The sequence below is a fragment of the Hyperoodon ampullatus genome, assembly GCF_949752795.1.
Source record: "Hyperoodon ampullatus genome assembly, chromosome: 17".
Taxonomy (NCBI): domain Eukaryota; kingdom Metazoa; phylum Chordata; class Mammalia; order Artiodactyla; family Ziphiidae; genus Hyperoodon; species Hyperoodon ampullatus.
Genome location: NC_136930.1, coordinates 33,806,364 through 33,819,789, shown reverse-complemented (window position 1 = coordinate 33,819,789; position 13,426 = coordinate 33,806,364). Strand labels below are relative to the sequence as shown.

At 38.7% G+C, this 13,426-nt stretch overlaps 1 protein-coding gene across 1 annotated transcript in view; it reads right to left on the bottom strand.

Annotated features, from left to right (window-relative positions):
- NECAB1 (N-terminal EF-hand calcium binding protein 1) overlaps window positions 1-13,426 on the bottom strand; it is a gene marked incomplete at both ends in the record, with an annotated part of 251,412 nt that overhangs the window by 23,832 nt on the left and 214,154 nt on the right. Inside the window, one exon of the mRNA XM_079722340.1 lies at window positions 10,015-10,065. Within this exon, the coding sequence (XP_079578466.1) occupies window positions 10,015-10,065 (51 nt within the window). The remainder of the gene's footprint in view (window positions 1-10,014; window positions 10,066-13,426) is intronic.

Genomic DNA, 13,426 nt, shown 5'->3' with positions numbered 1-13,426 from the left:
GACGAGCAAGCTAGAGTGCTGGATATCATAGACCAAACAACTAGCAAGACAGGAAAAAAAGCCCATTCATTAGCACAGAGGCTGCCTAAAATCATAATAAGGCCACAGACACCCCAAAACACACCACCAGGCGTGGACCTGCCCACCAGAAAGAAAAGATCCAGCCTCATCCAGCAGAACACAGGCACTAGTCCCCTCCACCAGGAAGCCTACACAACCCACTGAAGCAACCTTAGCCACTGGGGACAGACAACAAAAACAATGGGAAATATGAACCTGCAGCCTGTGAAAAGGAGACCCCAAACTCAGTAAGTTAAGCAAAATTAGAAGACAGAGAAACAGACAGCAAATGAGGGAGTAAGGCAAAAACCCATCAGACCTAACAAATGAAGAGGAACTAGGCAGTGTACCTGAAACAGAATTCAGAATAATGATAGTAAATATGATCCAAAATCTTGGAAATAGAATGGAGAAAAATACAAGAAACGTTTAACAAGGACCTAGAAGAACTAAAGAGCAAACAAACAGTGATGAACAACACAATAAATGAAATTAAAAATACTCTAGAAGGGATCAATAGCAGAATAACTGAGGCAGAAGAACGGATAAGTGACATGGAAGAAAAAATAGTGGAAATAACTACTGCAAAGCAGAATAAAGAAAAAACAAGGAAAAGAATTGAGGACAGTCTTGGAGACCTCTGGGACAATATTAAATGCCCCAACATTCGAATTATAGGGGTCCCAGAAGAAGAAGAGAAAAAGAAAGGGACTGAGAAAATATTTGAAGAGATTATAGTTGAAAACTACCCTAATATGGGAAAAGAAATAGTTAACCAAGTCCAGGAAGTGCAGAGAGTCCCCAACAGGATAAATCCAAGGAGAAACATGCCAAGACACATATTAATCAAATTATCAAAAGTTAAATACAAAGAAAAAATATTAAAAGCAGCAAGGGAAAAAACAACAAATAACACATAAGGGAATCCCCATAAGGTTAACAGCTGATCTTTCAGCAGAAACTCTGCACCCAGAAGGGAGTAGCAGGATATATTTAAAGTGGAAAGAGAAAAATCTACAACCAAGATTACTCTACCAGCAAGGATCTCATTCAAATTTGATGGAGAACATAAAACCTTTACAGACAGGGGCTTCCCTGGTGGCACAGTGGTTCAGAGTCTGCCTGCTGATGCGGGGGACACAGGTTCACGCCCTGGTCTGAGAGGGTCCCAAGTGCCGTGGAACGGCTGGGCCTGTGGGCCATGGCTGCTGGGCCTGCATGTCTGGAGACATGCTAATAAAGCCTGAGCTCCACAGCAGGAGAGGCCACAGCAGTGAGAGGGCCACGTACCGCAAAAAAAGAAAAAAACAACCTTCCGAGACAAGCAAAATCTAAGAGAATTCAGCACCACCAAATCAGCTTTAGAACAAATGCTAAAGGAAATTCTCTAGGCAGGAAACACAAGAGTAGGAAAAGACCTACAATAATAAACCCAAAACAATTAAGAAAATGGTAATAGAAACATACATATTGATAATTACCTTAAATTTAAATGGATTAAATGCTCCAACCAAAAGACATAAACTGGCTGAATGGACACAAAAACAAGACCCATATATATGTTGTCAAGAGGAGACCCACTTCAGACCTAGGGACACATACAGACTGAAAGTGAGGGCATGGAAAATGATATTCCATGCAAACGGAAATCAAAAGAAAGCTGGAGTAGCAATTCTCATATCAGACAAAGTAGACTTTAAAACAGAGTATTACAAGAGACAAAGAAGGACACTATATAATGATCAAGGGAACAATCCAAGAAGAAGATATAACAATTGGAACTAGTTATGCAGCCAACATAGGAGCACCTCAATACATAAGGCAAATAATAGCAGCCATAAAAGGGGAAATTGACAGCAATACAATCATAGTAGGGGACTTTAACACCCCACTTTCACCAATGGGCATATCATCCAAAATGAAAATAAATAAGGAAACACAAGCTTTAAATGATACATTAAACAAGATGGGCCTAATTGATATTTATAGGACATTCCATCCAAAAACAACAGAATACACATTCTTCTCAAGTGTGCACAGAACATTCTCCAGGATAGATCATATCTTGGGTCACAAAATAAGCATTGGTAAATTTAAGAAAATTGAAATTGTATCAAGTATCTTTTCTGACCACAATGCTATGAGACTAGATATCAATTACAGGAAAAAATCTGTAAGAAATACAAACATATGTAGGCTGAATAACACACTACTTAATAACCAAGACATCACTGAAGAAATCAAAGAGGAAATCACAAAGTACCTAGAAACAAATGACAATGAAAACATGATGACCCAAAACCTATGGGATCCAGCAAAAGCAGTTCAAAGAGGAAATTTTATAGCAATACAATCTTACCTTAAGAAACAAGAAACATCTCGAATAAACAACCTAACCTTACATCTAAAGCAATTAGAGAAAGAAGAACAAAAAAAAAAAACCCCAAAGTTAGGAGAAGGAAAAAAATCATAAAAATCAGATCAGAAATAAATGAAAAAGAAATGAATAAAATGATAGCAAAGATCAATAAAACTAAAAGCTAGTTCTTTGAGAAGATAAACAAAATTGATAAACCATTTTCCAGACTCATCAAGAAAAAAAGGGAGAAGACTCAAATCAATAGAATTAGAAATGAAAAAGGAGAAGTAACAACTGACACTGCAGAAATACAAAAGATCGTGAGAGATTACTACAAGAAACTCTATGCCAATAAAATGGACAACCTGGAAGAAATGGACAAATTCTTAGAAATGCACAACCTGCCAAGACTGAATCAGGAAGAAATAGAAAATATGAACAGACCAATCACAAGCACTGAATTAAAACTGTGATTAAAAATCTTCCAACAAACAAAAGCCCAGGACCAGATGGCTTCACAGGCGAATTCTATCAAACATTTAGAGAAGAGCTAACACCTATCCTTCTCAAACTCTTCCAAAATATAGCAGAGGGAGGAGCACTCCCAAACTCATTCTACAAGGCCACCATCACCTTGATACCAAAACCAGACAAAGATGTCACAAAGAAAGAAAACTACAGGCCAATAACACTGATGAAGCTGGATGCAAAAATCCTTAACAAAATACTAGCAAACAGAATCCAACAACACATTAAACGGAACATACACTATGATCAACTGGGGTTTATCCCAGGGATCAAAGGATTCTTAAATATATGCAAATCAATCAATGTGATACACCATATTAACAAATTGAAGTGGAAAAACCGTAGGATCATTTCAATACATGCAGAGAAAGGATTTGACACAATTCAACACCCATTTATGATAAAAACCCTGCAGAAAGTAGGCATAGAGGGAGATTTCCTCAACATAACAAAGGCCATGTATGACAAACCCACAGCCAACATTGTCCTCAATGGTGAAAAATTGAAACCATTTCCACTAAGATCAGGGACAAGACAAGGCTGCCCACTCTTACCACTATTATTCTACATAGTTTTGGAAGTTTTAGCCACAGCAATTAGAGAAGAAAAAGAAGTAAAATAATCCAAACTGGAAAAGTAGAAGTAAAGCTGTCACTGTTTGCAAATGACATGATACTATATAGAGAGAATCGTAAAGATGCTGCCAGAAAAGTACTAGAGCTAATAAATGAATTTGTAAAGTAGTAGAATATAAAATTAATGCACAGAAATCTCTTGCATTCCTATACACTAATGATGAAAAATCTGAAAGTGAAATTAAGAAAACACTCCCATTTACCATTGCAACAAAAAGAATAAAATATCTAGGAATAAACCTACCTAAGGAGACAAAAGAACTGTATACAGAAAATTATAAGACACTGATGAAAGAAATTAAAGATGATACAAATATATGGTGAGATAGACCATGTTCTTGGATTGGAAGTATCAACACTGTGAAAATGACTCTACTACCCAAAGCAATCTACAGTTTCATTGCAATCCCTATTAACATAACACTGGCATTTTTCACAGAAGTAGAAAATAAATTTCACAATTTGTATGGAAACACAAAAGATCCCGAATAGCCAAAGCAATCTTGAGAAAGAAAAACGGAGCTGGAGGAATCACGCTCTCTGACTTCAGATTATACTACAAAGCTACAGTAATCAAGACAGTATTGTGCTGGCACAAAAACAGAAAAATAGATCTATGGAACAGGATGGATAGCCCAGAGATAAACCCATGCACAAAATTCACCTTATCTTTGACACAGGAGGCAAGAGTATACAATGGAGAAAAGACAGCCTCTTCAATAAGTGGTGCTGGGAAAACTGGACAGGTACATGTAAAAGAATGAAATTAGAACACTCCCTAATACCATACACAAAAATAAACTCAAAATGGATTAAAGACCTAAATGTAAGGCAAGATACCATCAAACTCCTAGAGGAAAACACAGGCAGAACACTCTATGACATAAATCACAGCAAGATCCCTTTTGACCCACCTCCTAGAGAAATGGAAATTAAAACAAAAATAAACAAATGGGACCCAATGAACTTAAAAGCTTTTCCACAGCAAAGGAAACCATAAACAAGACAAAAAGAACACTCAGAATGGGAGAAAATATTTGCAAGACATGGATGAAACCAAAGTGTCCATCAAGAGATGAATGGATAAAGAAGATGTGGCACATATATACAGTGGAATATTACTCAGCCATAAAAAGGAGCAAAACTGAGTCATTTGTAGTGAGGTGGATGGACCTTGAGACTGTCATACAGAGTGGAGTAATTCAGAAAGAGAAAAACAAATGCCATATGCTAACACATATATATGGAATTAAAAAAAAAAAAGGTCATGAAGAACCTAGTGGCAAGATGGGAATAAAGATGCAGACCTACTAGAGAATGGACTTGAGGATACGGTGAGGGGGAAGGGTATGCTGGGACAAAGTGGGAGAGTGGCATGGACATATATACAGTACCAAACGTCAAATAGATATCTAGAGGGAAGCAGCCACATAGCACATGGAGATCAGCTCGGTGCTTTGTGACCACCTAGAGGGGTGGGATAGGGAGGGTTGGAGGGAGGGAGATGCAAGAGGGAAGAGATATGGGGACATATGTATATGTATAACTGATTCACTTTGTTATAAAGCAGAAACTAACACACCATTGTAAAGCAATTCTACTCCAGTAAAGATGTTAAAAAAAGTAATGATAATTTAAAAAAGAGGACAATCAAACAAATAAAGAAATCCACCAAATGATAACAAGTGCTAAAAACTACGCTAAGATAAACATAAAAATCAGAAACAAATCATTCACAGACAACAAACCCCAAGTCCACAGTTGTTCCAAAAGTCCACCGCCTCAATTTTGGGATGAGTTATTGTCTATTCATGTATTCCACAGATGCAGGGTACATCAAGTTGTTTGTGTGGATTTAATCTGCGGCTCCTGAGGCTTCATGGAGAGATTTCCTTTTCTCTTCTTTGTTCGCACAGCTCCTGGGGTTCAGCTTTGGTTTTGGCCCCACCTTTGCATGTAGGTTGCCCTCAGGCATCTCTTCCCACCCAGACAGGATGGGGTTAAAGCAGCAGCTGATTAGGGGGCTCTGGCTCACTCTGGCCGGCTGGGGAGGGAGTGGTACTATAGTTATAATTGGAATGTTGGGTGAGCCTGTGGTGGCAGAGGCCAGTGTGACGTTGCAACAACTTGAGGCATGCTGAGTGTTCTCCCGGGGATGTTGTCCCTGGATCATGGGACACTGGCAGTGGTGGGCTGCACAGGCTCCGGGGGGGTGGGGCGGATATGGATAGTGACCTGTGCTTGCATACAGGATTCTTGGTGGCTGCAGCCGCAGCCTTAGTGTTTCAGGCTCATCTCTGGTGTCCAAGCTGATAGCTGCGGCTCATGCTCATCTCTGAATCTCGTTTAGGCGGTGCTCTGCCTTCTGTAGGCAGACAGGGAAGGAATACCCTCTCCTTGCACACCCAGAAACAATGGTCTTTTTCACCTTAGGCAGATCCAGACTTTTTTCCAGACTCCCTCCCGGCTCGCTGTGGCTCACTAGCTCCCTTCAGGCTGTGTTCATGCAGCCAACCCCTGTCCTCTCCCTGGGATCTGACCTCCGAAGCCTGAGCCTCAGCTTCCAGCCCCCACCTGCTCTATAGGTGAGCAGACAAGTGTCTCAGGTTGGTGAGTGCTTGTCGTCACCGATCTTCTGTGAGGGAATCTCTCTACTTCGCCCTCTGCACCCCTGTTGCTGCACTTTCCCCTGTGGCTCTGAAGCTTACCTCCTGCCCACCCCGTCCCCACCAGTGAAGGGGTTTCCTAGTGTGTGGAAATTTTTCCTCCTTTACACCACCCTCCCAGAGGTGCAGGTCCTATCCCTATTCTTTTGTCTCTGTTTTTTCTTTTCTCTTTTGCCCTACCCAGGTACGTGGGGATATTCTTGCCCTTTTGGAAGTCTGAGGTCTTCTTACTCCTCCGCCATCTTGAAGGTCTCCCCCATATTGACTTTTTAAAAACTCCTTTTGAAAGTAGAAAATATCTAAAAATGATAATTTTTCCCCAATAGTTATTTGAGAAGAAATACCACACAAAGCACACAATTGCACCAGGCAGAAATGATTCAGGTGGATCAATACACCTGGCCAGATCCAGGATGTATGGTCTGGTTGAAGCAATTCTCTTCAAAAATCATATTAACCTTTCAGTGATTCATACTCACTTCTTAGTACTTGAGAGCTAGAAGACAATAAATTATCCCTAAATTTTCAATGAGTCATAAAACCAAGGTCTTGGACTTTATATCTACATTTATCCCTGATGTGCATTTATTTCCTATTTTATTAAGGAAGAATAAAATAGTGAATTCCTAAGGTTGCTGTCTTTATGACATGCTTGATATAAATCATCTGGAATATTTTAATATTCCCATGTAGCACCTATTGTTCTTTTAGTGCAAGGTTAGAATAATTCAATGTTGTAAGAGATATAAGAATATCATTTTTAGAAACTCCTACTTATCCTTTTTGATTTCATCTTAAATGTTATGTCATTCTGGAAGCATTTCCTCGCCCCTAAATTAGGTCATGTTCCCTAGCTATGAAAACCTATACCTTCCTATAATAATCCTCATCACATTCTATTGTAGATCCTAGTTATATTTGCCTATATTTCCTTCTAGTCTGTCTTCTAGTCTGTAATATTCACCACTTTATCTACAGACACTCTCTCAGGGCCCAGCACATAGTTAGTGACCAAGTTAAAAATAAAAGATGCTTTTGCTTTTAACTATTGACTATTCTTAGAATTCCTTTAGTAAATTTTATTTATATACTATCCATTCCAGAAAAGGGTTTGAGGTGGTCCTGAGCACTGTTAGGTGCTCTTTTATCTACCTCCATCATCTTGTCCTCTTTCTTTTTTTCTTTCTCCTTTTAGAGCAGGAGGTGTAAATTGGCTTCAATTTTACTAGCTCTGTGGCCTTGAACAAGTTACTTAATCTTTCTCAAGTCTTCTGATATGCAAAATTGGAATAAATGTACTTATATCACAGAGTTTTGAGGAAGGTTAAATGGAATGAAATAGTGTATGTAAAGATATTACCCATGATAGATATTCAATAAATGTTACTTCTCTTACTCCAGGCTGAGAAAAAAATGGACTTAGAAAGAGATTATATGCTACACTCATCATTATGTAATGGCTCAGGTACCAGAAAACTAGTATGGCAGATAGTAGGGTTCAGGACTTTTGCTGTGTGATTAAATAAGCCTACCAGATAATCTGCTCTGCTCTAGTGGTAGGAAATCTCATGAAAAAAAGTCATCCATTAGCTCACAACCTCACTAGCAAAAGCAACTCTACTTCCCAAAGTGCACCAAACACTAGAGTTGGAGTATTACAGTGTGGTGAGTACTGTAGGTCTGGAATAGAACTTCTGGAGTTCAGCTGTGGTATTTAAACCTATTTACAACTTAATTTCTTCATCTGTAAAATGGAGCTAATAACAGCACCACCTCATATGGCTATTGTGAAGACTGAGTTACATATGTGTGGGTTTAAAACAACACTTGCACATAGCAAAGGCTCAATAAAGATTAACTTTTAAAAATAAAGTATATAATAAAAATTTATTTTTTGCATTCTGATGTAGGATTTATTTTTCAAAGTTCTCATGCATTCACTAATGGAAAAGGAAAAATACCTCTTCATTCAATGAACTCTAAAATTGGTTTTGGTCACCAGGGAAAATCACTGATCAAAAAGTAACATACAATTATGTGTGCTAGCTGTGAAATAACAGTGAAAAATAGTTTTTGTCATTTTGAATATAGAGGTTTTATAGGAATTGATAGTGATACATATACTACCACTAGTAAAAAATACAACTTTTGATGACAAATATGAAAAAACAAACCAGCTCCCAAAGAGCATAATTCTTTTACTTTTACATATGGTTAAAATTAGTTAAAGAATATTCTTTCCTGCTTTTAAATAATATTGACTATCAAACTACCTTGCCCAGTTCTTTTTCTCTAAAGTACTTCCATGCACTATTGAATTGGTAATGCTGCATGGGTTGATATATCTCTTAAAATGGATGTCTTTTTTCTGTCAGGGACAGAGAATGGAAGAGTCTGTCACTTTTCATAAACAATACTTTGAAACTTTTCTCCTTCACAGCTAGTGAGAGAGAATACTTACATTAAGACATTATTTAAGAATAGACAATAATCTCTCCTAACATTAGAAAAATTATGTTCATTTTTCTTGACTGGAGTGTAGTTTCCTCTACATGCAAACCTAAGAGACGACACAGATGCAAGACCTCAGTGTCATAATCCTGTGCTTATGGGACTGCACAGACCTGCATAATTTCTGTGCTCAACAGCCCTCTCCCCTCACCTTCGTGTCAAAACTTATCACTTTAAAATTCTGGGTGCCTGATAAATTAACACAGACCACATCCCTGTCTTTGGAGTAATAAAAACACTGAACATGTAGTATAGCTAGGGAATGTGTCTACGTCTATAGGATCCTGATCACAACAGCCATTATTAAACTTTTCTGAGAAAAAGCTCCCTCTATGAAAATTTCCTTTGTGCTGTGAGTTTGGACAGATGAACAGGAGCTGACATGCAGATGAATCTCACCTTCTATCACACAGGCAGTGCCTATAGAATAAGTACATGATACAGAGATGGAAGGTATTTTGTATCCTTGTTTCATGTAAATGTGACTGATCCTACAAGACCTATACAATATATAATATATTTAAGGTATTAAGAAAAAAGTGATTTTCTGTAGATACCCAAGATTTTAAAATCCAAATTTCCGCTAAATGTAAATGCAAACATCCAATATCCCAAAGCAGTATGTGCTATAAATATTTGACTCAAAATACAATAAAATAATAAGGCATAGTATGTGCTGCTTTTCAATTAGTTAATTTATATATTAATTTCTTTTCTGTTGCATATAATGAACCTATTAGGATCACTTTGTCCATTTTCTTTCAGTCTCCATCAATTGCCACACTTCTGGATGGGTATCTTTTCCCCACGAGCATAAATGTTCACTTTTCTCTAAACATCAATTTTTTTCTTTGGAAAATGATTTCTGAGCATCTTGTCCCTGGGCTATGTGCTGAAAATACAATAACTAATAAGACCAAGTTTCAGCTCAGGTGTATCCTTCAGCCTAGTTTATGATACAATTTGAATGTTGCCCTTCTCTGCCAGTCATATTCATTCAATTATTCAATAACATTGATTTATACATGCATAAAAATTTCACTTTTCACATATTACATAACAGAAAACGCCTGTAAAATGGGTACTAGTTTTCCACAAATCACAATTTAGAAAATCCTACTTAGCCATACATAATGCAATATGCCCATGTATTATTTTTTTTAATTTTCACTGAGATAGTAACTAATTTTGAAGAAATTAAATTATGTTTTCAAAGTACATATTTCTAAAATTTTGACATAGGGAAAGTACTTACGGGTTTAGTATTCTCTTCAATAACTTCTTCTAGAGGTTCAAGTTTAAGATCCTTTGGTTAAAGTAAGAAATGGGTAGAAAACAAGAAATTAGTTAATTAAACAAAACATCATATATTTGAATGGTAGCACTTTTTGGCTAATATTAAACCGAAGGAACTTCATGATCTGAAATAATTCTGATTTTTTAAAGTGGGCTGTTCCAATAAAGATTCTTTTACCCATTATATCAATTGTAAGGAGCCATTTCAGATGTGTTCAATTTATTATTACTTTGAGTATACATCACTGATGCCATTAAAAGAGAACAAAGTGGAGAGAAGATTCATTAAAGCAGAGAGGGAAAGGATAGAAACAGTAAAAAGGAAAAGTTAGGATGACTAGGCTGATTTCTTTTCCTGTGGTTATATGGCAATATACTTGAGATATCATGATAGACATTTACACTTTAGTGCTAATTTTGCTTTGCTAAGAGGTGAAATAAAAAGCAAATGAAACCACTATCGATATTTGTTAAAAATGAAGGGTTACCAAAAAGACCTTAGAGTTTTCTGCAGTGATCAATGTATAATGCTAATGGCTCCACTGAAACCAAGAATGTAATATCTGAGGACTTCATTCTAAGAATATATATCCTAGAGAGTGACATCACCAAAATGGTGACATAGGTTGTTCCTGGCTTTGCTCCCCCTCACAAGAACAACAACTAGCAACTATTGAGAATAAGACACCTCTGGGGGAATCCTAGAACAAGGCTGAAGCAACCTCCTGTACCACAGAGACCAAGACAGACCTCATTAGAAGGTAAAAGAGGTGGCTATACGTTGACAGCATTGTCCCATCACCAGGCCAGCACAGCACACCTGGACAGATCTTCCCTGAGCCTCTGGTTCCCTCAGTGGGAAAAGAGATCCCAGGAGAGACAACTAGGCCCACCCAGCATTGTGGGTCATTTTGTGAAAGCCCCTACTCTGATCTTGTACCACAAAGATGAGAAATCTGTGGGACTCAACCACAGGGAATCTGACTGTGACAGAGAAGAGGGAAGTGGCTTGCAACAACCAGCACACAGATCTTGGCAGACCAAGCTCATACTGCAGTGCCCAAGTAGTAATCCCAACCAGCAGCTTTGCTCATCTGCAGAACCAAGCTGGGAACTTGGAGGAGAGCAGATCTGCCTGATTCGGATCTTCAAAGGAGTTTTGTTGACCCTAGAGCCCAGTTCGCCCACGCCCAAGCAAGGAGCTGAATCATATTCCCACCCACTATAGTGAGTGTCTTCCAGGCCGATCTTACCAGAGGAGCTGGCAATAACTTCTGGAAGCAGTGTGGCCCAGCGGTGCTCAAGCCAAGAGGTGGGTGAACAAAGCTGATTACCCACGAAGCAAAACCAGTAGCAGGTGTGGAATGTTCCCATGCTATGCACAAGCAGATGGATTAATTCATAGCCAAAACTGAGGGTAAGTCCTGGCATCTCCCTATCTGAGACCTTATTTGGGACTCTGAGAATACCCTGGAGCTAAACCTCCCCCTCTTGCCTAGGCAGGGTAGGTGAGACACAGCCCCACCTACTGTGGAGAGTGTCTTCTGACCCCATCTCACCAGAAGGGCTGGTGACAACTCCTGGAAATTGTGCATCCCAGTGGCACTTGAGCTGAGAAGTAGGCAGAGCCAATAGTTTGCAGAGCAAAGCCAGCAGCCATGTTCAGTCAGGGAACTTGGGGTGTGGGTTGGCTTGAGTTAAAACAACAAAGAACTTCACCTAGTTTATGATACATGCAGGCAAGTATTCTAATTCATAGCCCTGTTCATTGACAGTCTCTAACGTGTCCAAGCAGGGAACCTAACTAGAGCACACAGGAAGCTACACAGCTCATTCAACACACCTACATGCAGTGGAACTTGAACAGAGAGCAAAGTCCATGGCTTCCCCCATCTGCAGATCAAAACCAGTGGCCTCACCTGACCAGGGAAGTCAGTGCACACTATGGACTGGCTTGGGTCCCCAAACAATGAGCTGTATAGGCCCTGGGTCCTGTACTGCTGCCATGCCAGGACACAGAAGTCCCATTTACTACTAGATATAGTAACCAGTCCCAACCATCTAGTAAGTCTGACCAGAGAATCCAGGCAACCATGGAGCCCATCCTACAACCTCACTTGTGTAGGGAACCAAGCCAGTAGTACTATCCAACATTTCTCAGCCAGTGGCACAACCCCTATCCCTATCCTCAGAGCTGAAACAATTGCCCTGCCTCCAATAAAGCATAATAGCAGACCTCACTTGCCCCAAAACATTATCAGCAGACATATCCCAAAACCCAAACTGAGCTCACTACTGAAGAACTGTCTCTGCCAAAGCCAACCTGTAGAGTCTGGAAGGGGAGCTCAATTACTTAAATTCACAAATATCAATGTAAGGGATCAAAGATTATGAAAAATCAGGTAAATATGGCATCACCAAAGGAAACTAATAAAACTTCAATAACTGGCCCTAAAAATGAACACCTATGAAATGCCAGAGAAAGAATTCAATAAAATCCTCTTAAGGAAATTCCTCTTAAGGAACTGCAAGAAAAAACAGACTGTTACACAAAATTAGAAAAACAAAGCATGAATATAATGAGAAGTTTGACAAGGAAATAACAACCATCAAAAAACAAACCAAAATAAACAAAACTCCTAGAGATGAAAAATGCAATAACTGAACTGAAAAATTCAATAGAGAATTTCAAAAGTAGACTCAACCATGTAGAAGAATCAGTGACCTGGAGGATACAACACTGGAAGTTACCCAGGAAGAGGAGCAAAAATAAAAAAGAATGAATAAGAGTGAAGGAAACCTATGGGAATTTGGGAGACACTGAAAGAGAAAAAGTATTCACATAATGGGAATTCCAGAAGAAGAGAAAGAGAAAGAGACAGAATGCCTATTTAAAGGAATAATGTCTGAAAACTTTCTAAATTTTGGGAGAGATATGAACATCCAGATCCGTGAGGCCCAAAGGACCTCAAATAGATTGAATCGAAATAGGGCTAGTCTGAGACACGTCAATTAAATTGTCAAAAGTCAAAGACAAAAGAACTGTAAGGGCAGCAAGAGAAAAGACAGAAGTCACATACAAGGGAACCCCCATAAGATTATCAACAGAACTTTTCTGACCAGGAGAGAATGGGATGAAATATTAGAAATATTGACAAAAAATAACTGTCGACTAAGAATTCTATACTTGGTGAAGTTTTCTTTCAGAAACAATGGAAGGATAAAGACTTCACTGAACAAACAAAAGCTGAGGGAGTTTACCACCAGACCTGCCTTATAAGAAATGCTAAAGGCAGTTCTTTGAGTGAAAGTGAAAGAATGTTAATAACATCAAAAAAAGGTGGGGTAAATCTCACTGGTAATAAGTATAT